Source organism: Erpetoichthys calabaricus, chromosome 17, assembly GCF_900747795.2.
Source record: "Erpetoichthys calabaricus chromosome 17, fErpCal1.3, whole genome shotgun sequence".
Lineage (NCBI taxonomy): Eukaryota > Metazoa > Chordata > Cladistia > Polypteriformes > Polypteridae > Erpetoichthys > Erpetoichthys calabaricus.
Window position 1 is genome coordinate 31,059,710 of NC_041410.2, and position 22,037 is coordinate 31,081,746.

The window sequence follows — 22,037 nt, forward strand, 5'->3', positions numbered from 1 at the left end:
GATTGGGCACCAAGTGAGTAGCGTGCATTAATAGGCCTAGATCAGCAATTCTCAACCTTTAAGTATTTGTGACCCGAGTTTTCATAACAGTTTTAATCGTGCCCCCCCTAACATTTTTTTGAAACCCTAATAAAACTTATCCCTATATTTTTTGCTTCTGATACACCGCTAGTTTAAAATTTCCCTATGAATAGCGAAATTACGCCACATATGGCAACATTTGTGCTCCACAGGTTGAGAACCGCTGGCCTAGATTGTTCCTTTTTAATGAGAGCTTAATTTGAAGTGTTTAGCTAATATTTATTGTTTTGAGTGACTTTCTATTGATATTGTTTTGTGCCCCAAAATGGATAAGTGGTTGAAAACTGGAACTCTTAAGAGAGCTGCAGTTAGCATTGAAATTCAACCTGCTGATTCGGCAGCTGCAAGTACTTTGAAGAAGTCTGATTATTTACAAGCACAAGGGGATAAGGGTGCAGCGACTGATAGGCCTGTTCTTGCAAGAGATAAAGTTAACACTACTAAAAAACTCAAAACATCAGTGGTCCATTAAAGAAGAGAAAATATTTTGTTCAATATTTGAGGTATGGATTTTCATTCACAGAAGACGACGACTGTCCGAAACCACTGTGCGTTGTTTGTGTAGAGATATTGTCTAATGGTAGCATGAAACCATCTTTACTGATGCACCATTTAGAGACAAAACATCTAATTTATAAACAAAAAGGTATTAGTTTTTTCCAGCGACTGTCAAACAGCCCTAATCTAGCTTCTTGTTTCTTATCTGCAAACAAAGTCATTGAGAATGCGGCTGAAGCATCGTACAACAACAACATTTATCTATATAGCACATTTTCATACAAAAAGTAGCTCAAAGTGCTTTACATAATGAAGTAAAGAAAAAGACAAAATACAAAATTAAAATAAGACAACATTAGTTAACATAGAAAAGGAGTAAGGTCCGATGGCCAGGGTGGACAGAAAAAACAAAAAAAAAAAAAACTCCAGATGGCTGGAGAAAAAAATAAAATCTGCAGGGGTTCCAGGCCACGAGACCTCCCAGTCCCCTCTGGGCATTCTACCTAACATAAATGAAATAGTCCTCTTTGTAGTTCGGGTTTTCACGGAGTCACTTGATGCTGATGGTCATACAGACTTCTGGCTTTTAATCCATCCATCATTGTTGGAACATCATGGTGCTTTGGGTAGATACAGGACACGGGAAAAGGAAACAGAAGAGAGAGTAGGGGTTAGTACAGATTTTGAATGAATAGTTATTATAATGAATTGGATATACAGAGTATCAGGATTAAATTACAGTGAAGTTATGAGAAGGCCATGTTAAAGTAATGTGTTTTCAGCAGTTTTTAAAAGTGCTCCACTGTATTAGCCTGGCGAATTCCTACTGGCAGGCTATTCCAGATTTTAGGTGCATAACAGCAGAAGGCCGCCTCACCACTTCTTTTAAGTTTTGCTCTTGGAATTCTAAGGAGACACTCAGTTGAGGATCTGAGGTTACGATTTGGAATATAAGGTGTCAGACATTCAGATATATAAGATGGGGCGAGATTATTTAAGGCTTTATAAACCATAAGCAGAATTTTAAAGTCAATTCTGAATGACACAGGTAACCAGTGTAGTGACATCAAAACTGGAGAAATGTGTTCGGATTTTCTTTTCCTGGTAAGGATTCTAGCAGCTGCATTCTGCACTAATTGCAAACGATTGATGTCTTTTTTGGGTAGTCCTGAGAGGAGTGTGTTACAGTAATCTAGCCGACTGAAAACAAACGCATGAACTAATTTCTCTGCATCTTTCGATGATATAAGAGGTCTAACTTTTGCTATGTTTCTTAGGTGAAAAATGCTGTCCTAGTGATCTGATTAATATGCGATTTAAAATTCAGATTATAATCAACGGTTACCCCTAAGCTTTTCACCTCCGATTTGACTTTTAATCCTAATGCATCCAGTTTATTTCTAATAGCCTCATTGCATCCATTATTGCCAATCACTAAGATTTCGGTTTTTTTAGCTGTGGTAGCTCACGTTATGTCCCGAGATAATCTGACCTAATGGAAGCATGTAGATTGAGAAGAGCAGCGGACCCAGGATAGAGCCTTGTGGAACACCATATAGAATATCATGTGTCTTTGAGTTATAATTACCACAACTAACAAAGAATTTTCTCCCTGCCAGGTAGGATTCAAACCAATTTAAGACACTGCCAGAGAGGCCCACCCATTGACTAAGGCGATTCTTAAGAATATTATGATCAATGGTGTCAAATGCGGCACTCAGATCTAAGAGGATGAGAACAGATAAATGGCCTCTGTCTGCATTTACACGCAAGTCATTTACTACTTTAACGAGTGCAGTTTCTGTGCTGTGATTTGTTCTAAAACCTGACTGAAATGTATCAAGAATAGCATGTTTATTGAGGTGCTCATTTAACTGTATAATGACTGCCTTCTCTAGAATTTTACTTAAGAAAGGCAGGTTAGAGATGGGTCTATAATTTTCAAGAGCAGAGGGGTTGAGATTATTTTTCTTAAGTAGGGGTTTAACTACAGCAGTCTTAAGACAGTCTGGGAAGACCCCCGTATCTAATGACGAATTTACTATGTCAAGAACATTATCAATAAACACGCCCGATACTTCTTTGAAAAAATTTGTTGGTATTGGGTCAAGGGCACAGGTGGAGGGTTTCATTTGAGAAATTATTTTATGTAAATCAGGTAAATCTATCCTAGTGAAAGACTTTAATTTGTTTATTATGGAGTACTGGGGTTTAGGAGGATCCTTAGTGTTGGGGAGATATACTATGTTATTTCTAATATCATTAATTTTTTGATTGAAAAATACAGCGATAGCCTCACAGGTTTTACTGGAAGTACTTAGGAGGCATTCGTTTGAGTTACCTGGGTTTAACAGATGATCAATCGTCGAAAATAAGACTCTGGGATTACTAGCATTGTTATTTATAATCTTAGAGAAATAGCAGCGCCTCTCAAGACGGACTGTGTTATTGTATTCTGTTATTTTAACTTTTAATATTTCATAGTTAGTATAACAACTAAAAAATAGCAAATGTAGTTGCAAGCAGTTGCAATAAATATTTCACTAGTAGGGAACAAAATGAGATGCTGTCTCCAGTTATATGCAATTAATGTAGTTATGACCAGTCCAGTTCAATGGTTTATTCCTGCTTAGTACACAGGCTATGCAAGAACAAAGTGTTATCACTTCAAGTTGTTATTAGTCTTAGTTTCTGATCCTCCTGAATGCATCTGTAGCTATATTTTTGTAACAGATATGTTAGTGCATTTTACTGTTATTTTTATGACATGGTCATGTTGCTATTTTGTGTTCACATTATTCTTGTATGATTTTGTTGCTGTTCCAAATAGGTATATCAGGAAGCACTTTGGATTTGATTTGGGGCCAGATGGTGAAACAGTCAATAAAATAAGCCATATTCAAAAACAGAAAGTCAGTTAAATAAAGTAATGAAACCAAAATATTAGTATGTAGTAGAGAAAACAAAGCAAAATGATGTAAACTTGGAAGTCTTAAGCAGAGAAACACACACAAAATGTCTTTAGAGGAGTCTGCAATGTCAGACGGACAGGAAGTGCACAGTAATGACCTTTATACTGTTGACCTGATTACATCAAAGATCAGGACCTTCAGTCATCCCTCAGGATAACCTCAATATCAATAGTAAAGAATGAATAAAATGAAGAACCAATCAAAAACAAAACAATAATGAAAACCTATGAATAATTTGCAACTACAGTAAATTGAAAAAGGTCAAAATAAAAAAAAATCAGAAATGCAATCACTACTCTTTAAACACGTAAAATAAAAGTCTTGGAAAAAGTTCAAAATATTGAGAAATTACATTTAAAATGAACCCAAAATATACTAATTTCTAAAAGTAGGATTTGATCCACTGTGTTGCATGTCATCATAACTGTTGTGACTATATAAAATAGCATGGCAGGGACAGCAGTGTCCAAATGAATGGATACAAATATTCTAAAAATGTTCATTTTGAAGTAGCTAATTAGGGAAAGAATTCACAGGTAGTCAGCTATTGTTTGCTTTGTTGTAGTTTGGCTTGGAATTTTTGGTTTGATTATTGCAATTTAACAATTAAGTTTCTTGTTTTCCAGTTCAGATTAACACTAGCTTTCTGAGTGTTCTTTCGCCTTACCCCTTTTTGGTGCACAATTTTCTGCACTATTTCAAATTCTTTTACCTGCCTTAGCAAGCCTTACTGCCACATCACAACAAAAGAAACACAACACATGCTATTTTACAAGAATTATGAAATAATACATTTTTTTTCAGTTTTATTTTACATTAGTTCCCTTAAAGTTGGAACAGATGTAAAAAAAATAGTAAGGAGATATTTGGAAAATTAAAATGTCAGGAGTTTTTAATGCTTGAAATGTGGGTTAATCTGACTTGTCCAATAAATATTACCCCATTATTAGTACTATCCAGTTGATGTTTCCTTCATATACTCATGCAAATATAAATGTCACAACAGCAAACATTGCAAACCTGACCAAGTGATTTTCTGGTAAACCTATGTAACTGCCTAAATTAAGTACATGGACATTGCAAGATAAATAAGGTAGTCCGTGATGATCATACCATTATAAATGCTATGCTAAAATTCCTAAATAATTCAATTGTGATTAAAAACTAGTGTCAAATGATAGTATTTAAAACAGTTCAATGAGCGACTAGGAGTTATACAATATAATAAACATGCATGATGAACAACAGCTCATCAGGAGTCATGGCATGACACTATGATGCTGTCAAAGCACAAAAGCAAAGTTTTGTCATGAAATACTGGACCTGTTGGCTGTAAGGGTATTTCAGATGTTTTTTATATTTACAAATTTAATAATTTATCCATCCATTACTAAAACCATTTCATCCAGTTTGAATACTTGGATTTCTTTATAATGATGCAAGGAAGTTCATGATATCAACAATAACAACAATTGTTTATTTTTATAGTACATACAATGTGTAGCACAAAGTGCTTTACAAGAAGTAGAAGTAAGTATTACAATTACAAAGAATAAATAAATAAATAAATAAATAAATAAATAAATAAATAAAACTTGCAGAATACAAACAAACAGATATGGAAAAAAGTCTCAAAATAGTGTAAGCTGCCCTAATTTGAGGTGTTCATAAGAAATGTAAAGATTTACTTCATTAAGTAGAAATATATAAAAAACAAGAACATTTCTGTTAAATATTAGAATGTGTGCCTCAATTTAAATCTTTAAAATCAAAATATTCTTGATTGTAATATAAATGTGTCATTTTTCTCCCTCTGATAGTAGTCTATAGAATGCTAGATCCCTAGCAAAGGATCAGAAATTAAAAATAATATCACATTCATAACCACTGAACCTGAAATACTCTAAAACAACAAGTTTAAGTTTGAAATTTGTCATTTTTAATCTTCAGGAAGTGGCACTTCGAGGGCTAGGACTACTGGCAAAGAATCAAATATTAAAAATATGTATCATGTCATGATCAACAACCTTGAAATAGTATAAAATGACTCTCTTTATTACAGAGTCCCCTTTTTTTCAGAATTTTGTAAAAAGGAGTTGCTATGATCCATCATGCCACATGACAAGATGAATGCCTGGGTTCTGTTTATGTGGCCTGCAGTCCTATTGCCTTACTCTTTATCATAAGGGTGTAACTTTTTGCACAAAACATCAGGACCACTGATAAAAAGCATTTAGAAACCTTTGCAGAAGCCAGGTACAGACTGAACTTCGCCACATCATCTAAGAATGAGAACACTAGCACATCTTTACCTGACGCACACCATTTTTAATGTAGAAATCAGTTAGATTTTATTTTTTGTATTATGAGTTTTCCATAATACTGTAATTTAAGCACATGTAATATTTCAAACTTCTTCTAATTTAGTGAAGTTTGGTAAAGTTTGTAAAACATAAACCATCACCTGCTGTATATGGCAGCTGTTATATCTTTGCTCATAGGGAGAAAATCTGAGATCATTTGAAAATTGTATTTCAGCATACTATACTTATAACATCCTCCTGCACCTTTGGATATAAATTCACTACTTATTACCAAACTTTGTCCAATAGTTATAGCAAATTACAGAGCTAAACTTCTTGCAAAATGTCTCAATCTGCACTCAGTTTATAAATCACAAAATTTATGAGTAGAGAATTTCAAAAGTATAATTTGGGCAAAATAAAATTGCAACATATGATCTCTCTGTATATATATAAAGTCATAAGGCAATCCATCGATCCATGTCCTTGCCCAGTGTAAAAGGCGCTATATAGCGCCCGACCCGGCACAGACTCACGCAGAGGCACGTACTTCAATAAAAGGTACTTTATTTTCTTCTTCAGCCGTGGGGCACGCCCAACACAGTCCCAAAAGTACTTCCAACACAATAACTCTCACTTTTCTCCACCTCAGCACCACCACTCCTCCTCAGGCTTAGTCCTCTTCCTCCCAACTCTGGCTCTCTCGAGTGGTGGTGGCTGGCTTTTTATATCCCACCCGGAAGCGGTCCAGGTGCTTGGACACCTGGTCCTAATTGCCCTTCCGGGTGGGGCTGAAGGTATGACCAGCCAGGCTGCTGACTCCACGCAGCTCCCCCTGGCGGCCATCCGAGCCCCCAACCAGGCTGTGGAGGACTCCATCTCCCATGGAGCCATGCGCTGGTCTGGGGAATCATTGGCTGCCAGGGAGGCTGCCACCAAGCGTCCTGGGGGAGGTATTGAATAGTCCATGGCTGCTCCCCTGGAACAGATGTAGCAGAGGCGTCCCTGCTGGGCATGGGACCCGGCTGTCCTTTACACCAGGTATAATGTCATCTGGCATCCATTAAGAGGGCAGGAATGAACAAAGGCAAGTGGCCTGCGTAAGATAGTAAACCATGTGGCATATATCCAGGGGTCATGCTGTCCAGCATCTAAAACAGAAAACAGGAAATTAACAAGTAGCACACATAAAAAGGATATAAGGCATATCCGGAGAACAGAGGTTTATAAATGCACAATGCAATGGAAACAGACACACTTATTATTGTTATCATTAAGCCTACTTGGAAAACATGCATTTTGCTATGCTATGTTAGTTAAGCATTCTGTAGACATAAAATAAATAACCATTAGTACTGTATATGTAAACAACTCGCATATCAGGAATCTTTACATACAGTTTACTCACAGGTGGCGCAGTGCTAGTGCTGCTGAGATTGTGGGTTTGCTTCCCGGGCCCTCCCTGTGTGGAGAGTGCTTTCAGTAGTGAGAAAAGTGCTATATAAATGTAAAGAATTATTATTATTACTGTCATTTGCAGGCTGGTGCAAGACTTGAACCCAATGCAGTTTATTCAAAGACTTATTTGTTTTCAAATCAACCACTACATCAATAGACAAGTGCAGAATAAGATTTGTTGATGTATCATGATGACATTTACCACAACTGTTTGTCTTAATCATTCAAAAAGAAGAGAAAATACTGTGGATTGTCCAGTAAGAGCTCATTGAGGACAAAGCTCTGGATTTCATTCAGTTGATTGGCACAAATGCCTTCACATTCCACACCAGTGGCCTCATGTGTAACACCTTGCATAGAATTCACACTAAAATATGGCATACAGATTAAACTATAAATGTGCGCATGCACAAAAAAAATTCAGATGCATAAAACTGTGCATAAGCACAAACCTATGCACTTTCCCTTTATAAATTCCAAGCAACTTGAATTTTAATGCACATACACAAGCCTACAGCCACACCCCATCTCCTCCCAGAATTTTGCCTATTTGTATATGCAAATCAATATAAATAGCCCCTTCCATTTAGTGTTTTTTAAAAAGACAATGGCAAAAGCACGTGTAAAAATGAAGAATTTGAACAAATTTGAAATGGAGGTCCTGCTTAGTGAAGTGGAGGCAAGGAAAAACATGCTACTTGGTGGCTTAAGCAGTAATATAAGCAACAAAAGGAAATTTAACAAGTGGCACAGCATGGTGGAGGCACTCAAGCGTTCAAGTTCTGAAAGTCACACAGTGCGGAAATAAAAAAGAAGTGGTCAGATATCAAAGTTGACGTGAAAAAGGAAGTTGCAGCCCACCATCTAAGTCTAGGGAGCGGAAATCTGGGACTCAAACCATTTGAGCAGTGAACTGATGCAATTATTGTCAAGACAGTTACTGTATACTGTATATCTTGCCACAGCATTAATGAGACACATTTTGCGTTACAGATAATTTTCACATTAATAATGCGGAAATGCTTTCTTTTTACTGAAGCAAATTCATTCTCTGAAGGTGCCGTTATAGCAATGTGAATACAGTTGATCACTGTAATTACATAGAGCTGACAAGGCGCAACTCAGTGATGACTGAGAAATACCCGATTGGTCAGCTGATTCACGTTGTATAGCTCCTGTGGCTAAAAACCCGAGGGTGGAGAGATCTTGCAAAGGAGCTGGTAGAGCACAATTTCTCATACTCTATCTTTGTAATGCTGGCCCAGTTCAGCACACAGCGCCATGAGGATAGCTCATCATCATTGGACAAGAAATCAGTATGATCTCTAAATGCATTCTCTCTTCTAATTCTCCCATTTGCGATGCCTTCTAACATCCATATTACTAACCGAGAATGCTAAACCGGATGATGGACGCAGGCACATCCGGCCATGGGCCGTAGCTGCAAAAAGACGTACTGCGCAGGCGCAAGAAAGGGCTGCGAGAGGCGGATGAGGGGCCGCGAGAGGCGGACAAGACCACAGAAAAAAGCAGTGAGCAAAGAAAAAAGAGGACAAAGAAATGAGACGCCGCAAGCACAGAAAAAAGGAAAAGGCAAAGAAAAATGTAGTCAAAGGCAGGCACCGCACGAAACCCATTGCACACGAAACTAGCACACAAAAAAAAAGAAGACGCTCGCGCACAACGGCAAGGCTCCCCCCCCTACAGGCACCGGACGGGATACACACCAAGAGGGGGATTTAACAAGCCCCTGGAACACAAAAAAAAAGAACACAAAACCACCCCACACACCCTACAAGCAACGGACGGGACACACACAAAGAGAAGGATTCAACAAGCCCCTGGAACACAAAACGAAAGAACACGCTCGCGCAACAACAGTCCTCACCCACACACCCCCCCCCCCCAAATCAATAAGAAGTGACACCCAAAGCCACATATCTAAAGGAAACGTCCATATTAAACATACGTCATCTCAAAACCTTCACACTAGGCAGCATAGGTGGATCTCATTAAAATAAAGCACTATTAACCGTTCAACTGGAGAAAAGGCTCCATATTAACAGTGAGTGCGATCCTCCTTATTACTTATACATATTTCGCACGCTGAGGAACAAACAAGTCATGCATACACGGTCACGGGTACAAAACGATTCGGATCGGATAACGGGACCAAACACACGAACACAAATGAAACCAAAAGAATACACGGCGGCGCATACAACGCGCTTCGGAAAATACGTGAGAAAAAATGTCTCGGATCAAAAAACGCAAAGCTCAAGTAACCCCGTTACAGAGACGTGCCCAAATGAACAGACACATTGAACGTAGATGCATACAGCGCGCGTCTCAAAGTGCTGCATCGAAACAAGCACGATTTCAAAAGAAAGAGCTCGCGTCTCAGACATACAAAAAAGGGAGCAAAGCAACGCGCATATGACCGGCCAGAAAACAAGCAAGCAGGACTCAAAAAGCAGAAAGCTCAACTGACCGACATACAAAAACGGACAAGGCACGATACAAACAATGCACGACGTAGAGTGAAACGGACTTTGCGCAAAGCGGAGGCGAATCAATTAAAAATCAAAAATAGCGCGTCACAAATAATGGACATGCAACAACGCGGCACTCAAACACCACAAGCAAAACATGCCCGTCGCAGACATCAACGCCAGACGTCTGCTAAACGCTTACGCCAGTTGGCTGACAACGCTTTCAATAATGAGTCCACTATTGAGGAAAATTCATTGGGATTAATGAATGTCATTTGCAATCATTGTCATTCACTTAACTTCACAGAAGAAACAACTGGCGATACAAATAATGAATTTACACGTTGTTGTCAAAAGGGGCAGATTAGAAAGCCTCCTTTACATTCATATCCTGAATATCTACAGAAGCTTATAACTAAGGATGTGCCTGAAAGTAAAAACTTTATGAACTGTATTAGATCCTACAATAGTTCATTTGCTTTTTGCATCTACCGGAGTAGATATCAGGCCACCAAAAGGCAATGGCCCATACTGCTTTCGCATATGTGGTTAACACAACACACTATATTATGTCCAAAAAATATTAATGTTAATCACATTATTAACCAGGTCATTTCATTACTTCCTGGAGAGACACGGCTCTTTCTAAGCTCTGACAAAGTTGACTCTGATGACGACAATGAACATCTGAATTTACCCTTACAATATTTGAACACTATTAACCCGGACGGATGACCACAACACAACCTTACCCTTAAAAACGGAACAATAATCATGCTATTAGGAAACCTTAACACTAAACAGGGTTTATGCAATGGCACACGGTTAGTCGTCAACACCATAACACACGATGTTATTCAAGCAACAGTTCTTTCAGATTCACATGCTAACAATACTGTTCTCATTCTTGGAATTGACCTTACGAGTTCTGACCTGTAATTACCTTTTACATTGAAACACCGACAGTTCCCCATTAAAACTGCATTTGCCATGACCATCAATAAATCACAAGGACAAACCATGGACAAAGTTGGCATCTACCTCTCTGAACCCGTTTTTGGACATGGACAGCTTTATGTTGCCTTCTCATGTGTTCGACGTTCATCTCACATTAAAGTTAAAGTTAAAAATGATCCATGCCAAGGAAGACTCATTCAAAGACAAGACACCATCTTTACTACTAATGTTGTATACAGAGAAATATTCCAATAAAACATTACTCTATGCCAAACACTCTATTTTGTATTTATATAGGCATCATCCAAACCTGCACACTATTCTATATCTAATTCATACATCTCACTCTTTGTCATACCCCAACGCCAGGGGTTGGCGAGCGAAGCGAGCAGGGGGCGGAGCCCCCTAGTCGCTAAAGAAGCTGTGGTATTTGGAATAGTTTGGCTCATTCAGTACATTGTACAATTTCAGTTACATTGTATTGTTACAGATTGATTACAATCAAGTTCTTTAAATTTGTAAATGATATTAAATTAATTTCGGTGTATTTGATAAAGCCCACATCATGAATGTAAATATAAAAAAGAAAGGGAAACCACACAGAAACAGTGGCCTTGTTTTGGCACTGGATGCTTAAAATACTGCGCAGAAATGAGCATATGCATGGTCTGAGGCTGCTGTGAAAATGTGTGTGGCATTACGACAAGTTTAGTTTTTATACATCTTGACATCATTGTGGAAAGGCGTATGCAACATTTTTGTGAGTATGCTCTTGTTTATACATGAGGCTGCAGGTGTTTTCAAATATCCTAGACCTGAAAGGAATTTAAATTCCCCCTTTGCCAAATGTAACATTATTATAATTCCTTTTTTCCATAACATGTGTACTATTTTTATATTTTAGCATTGGTTCACCCACCATGTTTTATATCCTCTTTCTACAGATCCAGTTTCTGTACCCACAATCCAGTCCAATGTGACTAATCCTGTAGAGTTCAATGACACAGTGACTTTGACCTGCACAGCCTCTGGCTCAGACGTCTCTTACCAGTGGTTCAATGGCAGCTCAGAGTTGTCAGACACTCAGAGGATTCACTTGAGTGCTGATAAGAGAACTCTAACGATATCAGGCGTGTTGAGATCAGATGATGGGCCTTTCTACTGCTACGTGTATAACCATGTCAGTAATGGCACCAGCAAGCCCTTTAGCCTTGATATAAAATGTGAGTTTTGGTTTTAATTTATCTTAACACAGTCAATATTTAAGTCAAAATATGGAAATGTTTATTTGGATTTTAAACAGTAGCATCAGCAGTATTACAAAAGTGGGAAGTGACACTTAGTTTATGAAATGTTAATACAATGCGTACTATTTAAATGTGAACAATTCATTCAGACTAGCAGATATATCATTATCCTAAAGATGTTTTAAAGGGTACATCTTTTGGATAGCATTAATAAAACATTCAAAGAGTACAGCAGTAATCTGTTCTGCATTTTATTAATTTTGACACCTTTCTTTTTATTTTCCTTCTTTATTATTGAATGGTTGTAGAATGCTACAGTCTAAAATAGCATATCTAGATCTGAAGTGTCACAGCAGTTGCTATTTGTTATTCCAGCCTGTTTCTTGATAAGAAACTCTTTCCAGCCTTGAAGATAGCTTGTCATTTAGTCAGATGTGTTGATCATACTTTAATTCAATATTTATATACAGTGTATAATATTTTATTTTTTAACAGTTTGTATTTTAGCTTCCACAGCAGATCAACAAGATATTGTGCATTATCACTCATCAGCCCTCAACTATCTTTTGTGTATTTCTTTCTAAACACTTTTTTAAAACACCTTTATTGTCGTGAACAATCACAAATACATATTTTTTTCATGCTAAATTCCAAAAGAAGAAAAATACTGAAAAATGTTCTATTGTTTGACAAGTACAGTGGAACCTCGATTTGTGAGAATAATTTGTTCCGGAAACGTGCTTGCAGTCCAAAGCACTCGTATATCAAAGTGAATTTCCCCATAAGAAATAATGGAAACTCAAATGATTCGTTCCACAACCCAAAACTAGTCATATCCATCCATCCATTTTCCAACCCGCTGAATCCGAACACAGGGTCACGGGGGTCTGCTGGAGCCAATCCCAGCCAACACAGGGCACAAGGCAGGAAACAATCCTGGGCAGGGAAAATGATTAATGCAAAATATAAAGTAAAAATACATAAAACAAATTAACCAGCACTTTACCTTTGAAAAGAATCATGGCTGGTGTGAGTGAGTTTCTAAACTCTTGTGGGATTCCACCCAACGGGACGACACGCGGAAGAGCAGTTTGCCTTAAAAGCAAATCCGAAAAGATCACAAACATGCTATAAGTGCCTGCCGTTGATGGGTGATGCAAGGAACAAGGGACATTATAAATGCGCAGGGCACAGCATTACTTGGCCGTGACCCTGCCTGACTGCTGTGTCTGTGTATAGGAGAGTGGCAGATCCTGCTACAATAAATAACCGCGCTGTTGCTGTTTCAAGCTAAATAAAGCTGGTGTTGCTAAAGTACTGAGACTCAGCTTCGTGTTTTTGGGGTGCAAGACGGGGACTCGCATCTCACAGCACACACATGCGTACACACACACACACACCCCCCTCCACACACACACACAGTCACAATGCTGTAGTAAACAGTATACGTTCATACGGATGTTGACTATATGAGTGAGGCACGCCGACTCAGATGGAGAATAGGAGACGATTGCCCACAATCCCACAGCGAGAGAGAGAGAAAAGAACCATCAGCTCAGTTGATTTCATGGTCATGTTGCTGGGAGCATTATAGGTCTGTCTTGCCTTGTGGAGTAAAGCGTTAATCTTGCTGGAGGTATCCTGTCACAAATGAGTACACTGCTGCTGTGAAGGTATTCTCCTAATCAGCAGATATTAAAATTAAAATGCTGATCTGCCTGAAACAAAGGAGCTGAGAACCACTAGGATGCATCCTTATGCTCATTTTGTTCATATTTATGTTCTGGTTCTGAATGGATGAAAGTGAAGAAATTGCATTTAGCAGACCAGACAGTTTTAGTAATGTCTAGAAGTGTTTAGCAGTGTTTATGTTGCTTAGCCAGGTGTGAGTACAGTTTTACATTTTTCCGACAGAGTGTTCAGTTGTCATCTTTAGTTTCCATTCATAATAAAGTGCAATTAGATGTGCCTTCTATTATAAATCATTTGGCTCCACTAAATGTTGGTTAAATAACTGTAGTGAGTATGGAAGCAGGCACAATTTAAATCAGCCTCCTTTCATGAACAGCTCACATTATTGCTACTTCATATATTTTTTGTTTTAGGTGGTTGCCTATTGTTTATACCCCTGTGACAGTGTAGTGAGTGAAATTCTCAGTGAGCTTGATATGCCTGATCATCTCATGCCGTTTTTGTCTGGTGCTCACTATACATGTAATATACTCTTCAAAGTCACTTAAAAATTTAGTTTGTCTAATCACACTCTGAGATACATAAATATGTAATTAAACAGTGCCTGTACAGTATGTGTGTTTTTCACATTTGTCTGCATTCATCATCATCTGTCAGTGACTGAACTGGAAAAAAACTGGGAAGGGTAATTAGACCTAATAAAACGGACAATTAGTCAATATTTAATTTATTAGATGATTTGTGTTGTTATGTGTTTTAAACAGTTATTCTGGCAGTGCTCTTTATAAAATACACAGTCAAACAAAAGCAGATCATGACTTGAATGATATGTTTAGAGAAATATCTCTTAAAATCTTTTGTATTCAATTTTATTTCAGCTTATGAACTTAGCATAACGTGTTTCATTACTTTTAAGAAAAGCAATTTTGTTACATTTTTAATATGTTTAATTTCAGTTCAAATTTGCTGTGTATTTTAGATGGACCGGACTTGCCCACTTTGTCTGTCAGTCCTACCACACCAGTCTATGCTGCTGGATCTTCCCTTATTTTAAATTGCTCAGCAAAGTCCAATCCTACTGCTCAGTATCAATGGTTCTTAAATGGAACTTCTCTTAACAAAAGCCAGGAGCTAGAAATAAGGAAAATTCAGGTGGATCAGGCGGGTAACTACACATGTTGGGCTTTCAATGATGTTACACTCAGATATGCTGCTGCCAACAGAGAGATTGATGTCATAGGTGAGTAAAAAGGCGAGTGGATTTTTTAAATTGATAATTCAGCTACAAAAATGAAGAACCTATGGATTAGATTAGAATATTAAAAGCCCCACCTTCATTTCATGATTGTAAGTTTAAATGTATTGATTGAAAATACTGTATGCTTAAGTGGGTACTATATATTTACATATAATGCATAAATCTTCATTTTATATTGGACACAAGTTGCTAAGCCATCCTAGCCACATTTCAGTTTATGAAAAATAGAATACAATACAGGGTATAGAAAAACTATATTGTGCATGTCATTACTGACATAACTATGGAACTCTTCGGTATTTCATCTTTAGTGTTGATATTCAATCATAAAGTAACACTATAATATCTTACTTGCTCTTTCACCATGTTTGTATCATGAAAGATGTAAATGATTGTTCCATTACACTTTTGATCAAGTAGTTGAACTTTGTTCGGAAAACTTGACCTCTTTATAGAATTCTAGGGTAGGTCATTATGCATCATCAAGGTTCAAAGAAAGATCTATTAATTCTGTTTTCCTTTTGGCGTGATGTTTTCTCTAATGTAAGAAATATTTTGGCCTCTTAAATATGGTTTCAGAGCTTCTAAGAAAGCTGTATCAGAGATCTCTAGTGTAGAGTTGGTTATAATAAAAATGTTAATCTATATGATGATACACATTTAAAGTTATCATTTACCAGACGGAACAGAGTCCCAGTAGTATCATATTTTAAAAGAAGGTTATACCATAAGCTCTAAGCTGAATGAGGTTTGTTTGAAAATTACTATGTTAACATGGCTAACAGATTTGACTGATGTTGCAAGTTATTATCAATAAGGAAATAATCAGATTTGAATATCTGTGGTGCACACAAATAGTGCCTTAAGAAAGAATGAAACCTCCAAAAATGTGGTATTTTTTGATTGAAAAACCTTAGAAAATACAACCAAGGAAAAACAATCCAGTGTAAGGTTAAATACACAGCTAGTGTCCTTTGAGCATAAGTTTGTGCTTTCAATATCTGAGGAGTAAAGAAAGAATGTGTATTGGCCAGAATCAATTGTGTTCCATGAAGGTTCCCAAATACGACATATGCCAACAAATTCAGAGGCCACATTCTATTATTATTATGAAATTTACAGTGAAACAAATGTTCTGTCCAAGCAATCCCTTCTCAACTCTAGGGTGGTCTATAATACACATTATGTGTTTCCTATGGAAAAGCAGGTTATCTGTGTTTATGGAACTTTTTTCATGTTGTACTTTAGTTGTTTTTTGTCAATGAATCAGACACTTAATATTACAACCAATAAAATTTATTGGGCAACTAGTAATATTTGGAGCTTAATTTCTGGCAGTCATATTTGTTACTGGAATACAGTAATCCCTCCTCCATCGCGGGGGTTGCGTTCCAGAGCCACCCGCGAAATAAGAAAATCCGCGAAGTAGAAACCATATGTTTATATGGTTATTTTTATATTGTCATGCTTGGGTCACAGATTTGCGCAGAAACACAGGAGGTTGTAGAGAGACAGGAACGTTATTCAAACACTGCAAACAAACATTTGTCTCTTTTTCAAAAGTTTAAACTGTGCTCCATGACAAGACAGAGATGACAGTTCAGTCTCACAATTAAAAGAATGCAAACATATCTTCCTCTTCAAAGGAGTGCCCCTCAGGAGCATATAAAGTCACAGAGATAGAGAAAAGCAAACAAATCAATAGGGCTGTTTGGCTTAAGTATGCGAAGCACGCGGCACAAAGCTGTTGAAGGTGGCAGCTCACACCCCCTCCATCAGGAGCAGACAGAGATAGAGAGAGACAGAGTTTGTTTTTCAAGCAAAAATCAATACGTGCCCTTCGAGCTTTTAAGTATGCGAAGCACCGTGCAGCATGTCGTTTCAGGAAGCAGCTGCACAAAAGATAGCAACGTGAAGATAATCTTTCAGCATTTTTAGACGAGCGTCCGTATCGTCTAGGTGTGCGAACAGCCCCCCTGCTCAATCCCCCTACGTCAGGATCAGAGAAAGTCAGCGCAAGAGAGATAGAGAAAAGTAAGTTGGGTAGCTTCTCAGCCATCTGTCAATAGCGTCCCTTGTATGAAATCAACTGGGCAAACCAACTGAGGAAGCATGTACCAGAAATTAAAAGACCTATTGTCCGCAGAAATCCGCGAACCAGCAAAAAAATCCGCGATATATATTTAAATATGCTTACATATAAAATCCGCGATGGAGTGAAGCCGCGAAAGGCGAAGCGCGATATAGCGAGGGATTACTGTAGTGTATTTAATAAGTGGAAGGCAGCATTTACATTGCTCCAAGTGGTAACTCACACCAAACAGCTGACGAAAGAAGGCAATGCACAACATTTTCAAGGAAAGAAAACAGCACACATCTAAACTCATTTTACATATTAGAAATATAAGAGTGTAAGAAATTTGGCAAACAAGAGGAGACCATTTGGTTCATTAAACTTGTTTTCTTATTGAATAGCTAAGCTGTCCCAATGTCTTATTCAGATATTTCTGAAAGGTTCTCAATGTTTCAGTTTCAACTACATGCCTTGGTTGTTTGCTCCAGATTCCCACAACTCTTTGAGCAAAGAAGTGCTTCTAGGCTTCATTCGTAAATACACTTCCGCTTTACTTCTCCAGGTGTAATCATTTCATCAAAGGAGTTTGGCAGGATCTGCTTTACTGAAGTCTTTAAAAATTTTGAAGACCTGAAGTTTGTGAACCCTTTAGAATTTTCTATATTTCTGCATAAATATGACCTAAAACATCATCAGATTTTCACTCAAGTCCTAACAGTAGATAAAGAGAAACTAGTTAAACAAATAAGACAACAATATTATACTTGGTCATTTATTTATTGAGAAAAATGATCGAACATTACATATTTGTGAGTGGCAAAAGTACGTGAACCTCTAGGATTAGCAGTTAGTTTGAAGGTGAAATTAGAGTCCGGTGTTTTCAATCAATGGGATGACAATCAGGTGTGAGTGGGCACCCTGTGTTATTTAAAGAACAGGGATCTATCAAAGTCTGTTCTTCACAACACATGTTTGTGGAAGAGTATCATGGCACGAACAAAGGAGATTTCTGAGGACCTCAGAAAAAGAGTTGTTGATGCTCATCAGGCTAAAAAAGGTTACAAAACCATCTCTAAAGAGTTTGGACTCCACCAATACACAGTCAGACAGATTGTGTACAAATGGAGGAAGGAGATTTCTGAGGACCTCAGAAAAAGAGTTGTTGATGCTCATCAGGCTAAAAAAGGTTACAAAACCATCTCTAAAGAGTTTGGACTCCACCAATACACAGTCAGACAGATTGTGTACAAATGGAGGAAATTCAACACCATTGTTACCCTCCCCAGGAGTGGTCGACCAACAAAGATCACTCCAAGAGCAAGGCGTGTAATAGTCGACGAGGTCACAAAGGACCCCAGGGTAACTTCTAAGCAACTGAAGGCCTCTCTCACATTGGTTAATGTACATGTTCATGAGTCCACCATCAGGAGAACACTGAACAACAATGGTGTGCATGGCAGATTTGCAAGGAGAAAGCCACTGCTCTCCAAAAAAAACATTGCTGCTCGCCTGCAGTTTGCTAAAGATCATGCGGACAAACCAGAAGGAAGAATGTTTTGTGGACGTATGAGACTAAAATAGAAATTTTTGGTTTAAATGAAAAGTGTTATGTTTGGAGAAAGAAGAACACTGCATTCCAGCATAAGAACCTTATCCCATCTGTGAAACATGGTGGTGGTAGTATCATGGTTTGGGCCTGTTTTGCTGCATCTGGGCCAGGATGGCTTGCTTTCATTGATGGAACAATGAATTCTGAATTATATCAGAGATTTCTAAAGGAAAATATCAGGACATCTGTCCATGAACTGAATCTCAAGAGAAGGTGGGTCATGCAGCAAGACAACGACCCTAAGCACACAAATCGTTCTACCAAAGAATGGTTAAAGAAGAATAAAGTTAATATTTTGGAATGGCCAAGTCAAAGTCCTGACCTTAATCCAATCGAAATGTTGTGGAAGGACCTAAAGCGAGCAGTTAATGTGAGGAAACCCACCAACATCCCAGAGTTGAAGGTGTTCTGTACGAAGGAATGGGCTAAAATTACTCCAACCCGGCGTGCAGGACTGATCAACAGTTACCGGAAACGTTTAGTTGCAGTTATTGCTGCAAAGGGGGATCACACCAGATACTGAAAGCAAAGGTTCACAAATATGTAATATTCGATCATTTTCCTTAATAAATAAATGACCAAATATAATATTTTTGTCACATTTGTTTAACTGGTTTCTCTTTATCTACTTTTAGGACTTGAGTGAAAATCTGATGATGTTTTAGGTCATATTTATTCAGAAATATAGAAAATTCTAAAGGGTTCACAAACTTTCAAGCACAACTGTAGTTTAGCCACAGGGGATGCACAAACCAGTGTGTTTCTTCATACCGGTCCCAAGCCCGGATAAATGGGGAGGATTACGTCAGGGACGGACATCTGGTGTAAAATTTTGCCAAATCAATAAGCGGATAACAATACAAATTTCCATACCGGATCAGTCGAGCCCCAGGTTAACAACGACCGCCACCAGTACTGTTAGCCAACAGGGTGCTGACGGAAATTGGGCTACTGTTGGCCAAAGAAGAAGAAGGAGAAGAAGAGGGGGGAGACGTGTCCCGAGGCAGGAGGAGAGGAGGAAAGTAAAGACAGTGGAACTGAGGGTAGGAACTTTGAATGTTGGCATTATGACTAGTAAGGGGAGAGAGTTAGCAGATATGATGGAGAGAAGGAAAGCTGATGTATTGTGCGTGCAAGAGACTAAATGGAAGGGGAGTAAGTCCAGGTGGATTGGAGGTGGATTCAAATTGTTGTATCATGGTGTGGATGGGAGGAGAAATGGAGTATGAGTTAATCTGAAGGAACAGTATGTCAACAGTGTTTTGGAGGTGAAAAGAGTGTCAGACAGAGTAATGATTATGAAGCTGGAAATTGAAGGTGTGATGATGAATGTTGGGTGGCACGGTGGTGCAGTGGGTAGCACTGCTGCCTCACAGTTGGGAGACCTGGGGACCTGGGTTCACTTCCCGGGTCCTCCCTGTGTGGAGTTTGCATGTTCTCCCCGTGTCTGCATGGGTTTCCTCCGGGTGCTCCGGTTTCCCCCCACAGTCCAAAGACATGCTGGTTAGGTGGATTGGCGATTCTAAATTGGCCGTAGTGTGTGCTTGGTGTGTGGGTGTGTTTGTGTGTGTCCTGCGGTGGGTTGGCACCCTGCCCAGGATTGGTTCCTGCCTTGTGCCCTGTGTTGGCTGGGATTGGCTCCAGCAGACCCCCGTGACCCTGTGTTCGGATTCAGTGGGTTGGAAAATGGATGATGAATGTTGTTAGTACATATGCACCGCAAGTTGGGTGTGCAGTGGGTGAGAAAGAAGATTTTTGGAGTGAGTTGGATGAAGTGATGAACAGTGTACCCAAGGGACAGAAAGTGGTGATTAGAAAGGATTTCAATGGACATGTTGGTGAAGGAAACAGTGGAGATGAGGAGGTGATGAGTAGGTATGGTGTCAAGGAGAGGAATGAAAAAGGTCAGGGGATATTGGATTTTGCCAAAAGGATGGATATGGCTGTGGTGAATACATATTTTAAGAAGAGGGAGGAACATAGAGTTACGTACAAGAGTGGAGAAAGATGCACACAGGTAGATTACATCCTATGCAGAAGAGTTGATCTGAAAGAGATTGAAAACTGCAAAGTGGTGGCAGGGGAAAGTGTAGTTAAGCAGCATAGGATGGTGGTCTGTAGGATGACGTCGGAGATCAAGAAGAGGAAGAGAGTGAGGGCAGAGCCAAGGATCAAATGGTGGAAGTTGAAAAAGGAAATCTGAGGAAAGGTTGAGTTTAGGGAGGAGGTAAGACAGGCACTGAGTGGCAGTGAAGAGTTACCAGACAGCTGGGGAACTACAGCAGATGTAGTAAGGGTGACAGCAAAAAGTGTACTTGGCATGACATCTGGAAAGAGGAAGGAAGAAAAGGAAACCTGGTGGTGGAATGAGGAAATACAGGAGAGTATACAGAGGAAGAGGATGGCAAAGAAGTAGTGGGATAGTTAGAGAGATGCAGAAAGCAGACAAGAGTACAAGGAGATAAGGCGCAAGGTAAAAAAAAAAGGTGGCGAAGGCTAAGGAAAAGGCATATGATGAGTTGTATGAGAGGTTGGACACTAAGGAGGGAGAAAAGGACCTGTACCGATTGGCTAGACAGAGGGACCGAGCTGGGAAAGATGTGCAGCAGGTTAGGGTGATAAAGGATAAAGATGGAAACGTACTCACAAGCAAGGAGATTGTGTTGTACAGATGGAAAGAGTGCTTTGAGAGGCTTATGAATGAAGAGAATGAGAGAGAGAAGAGGTTGGATGATGTGGAGATAGTGAATCAGGAAGTGCAACGGATTAGCAAGGAGGAAGTAAGGACAGCTATAAAGAGGATGAAAAATGGAAAGACTGTTGGTCCAGATGACATGCCTGTGGAAGTATGGAGGTGTTTAGGAGAGATGGCAGTGGAGTTTTTAACCAGATTGTTTAATGGAATCGTGGAACGTGAGAGGATGCCTGAGGAGTGGAGAAGAAGTGTACTGGTGCCAATATTTAAGAATAAGGGGGATGTGCAGGACTGCAGTAACTACAGGGGAATAAAATTGATGAGCCACAGCATGAAGTTTTGGGAAAGAGTAGTGGAAGCTAGTTTAAGAAGTGAGGTGATGATTAGTGAGCAGCAGTATGGTTTCATGCCAAGAAAGAGCACCACAGATGTAATGTTTGCTCTGAGGATGTTGATAGAGAACTTTAGAGAAGGCCAGAAGGAGTTGCATTGCGTCTTTGTGGACCTGGAGAAAGCATATGACAGGGTACCTTGAGAAGAGCTGTGGTATTGTATGAGGAAGTTGGGAGTGGCAGAGAAGTATGTAAGAGTTGTACAGGATATGTACAAGGGAAGTGTGACAGTGGTGAGGTCTGTGGTAGGAGTGACGGATGCATTCAACATGGAGATGGGATTACATCATGGATCAGCTCTAAACCCTT

The 22,037-nt window shown here is 38.9% G+C and overlaps 1 protein-coding gene across 2 annotated transcripts in view; it reads left to right on the forward strand.

Moving 5' to 3' along the window:
• Positions 1-22,037, forward strand: part of LOC114644609 (carcinoembryonic antigen-related cell adhesion molecule 6-like) — a 98,082-nt gene that overhangs the window by 16,361 nt on the left and 59,684 nt on the right. For both annotated transcript variants that reach the window (XM_028792661.2, XM_051920635.1), the window contains exons 3-4: positions 11,706-11,984; positions 14,680-14,940. In XM_028792661.2, coding sequence (XP_028648494.2) covers positions 11,706-11,984; positions 14,680-14,940 — 540 coding nt within the window. The remainder of the gene's footprint in view (positions 1-11,705; positions 11,985-14,679; positions 14,941-22,037) is intronic.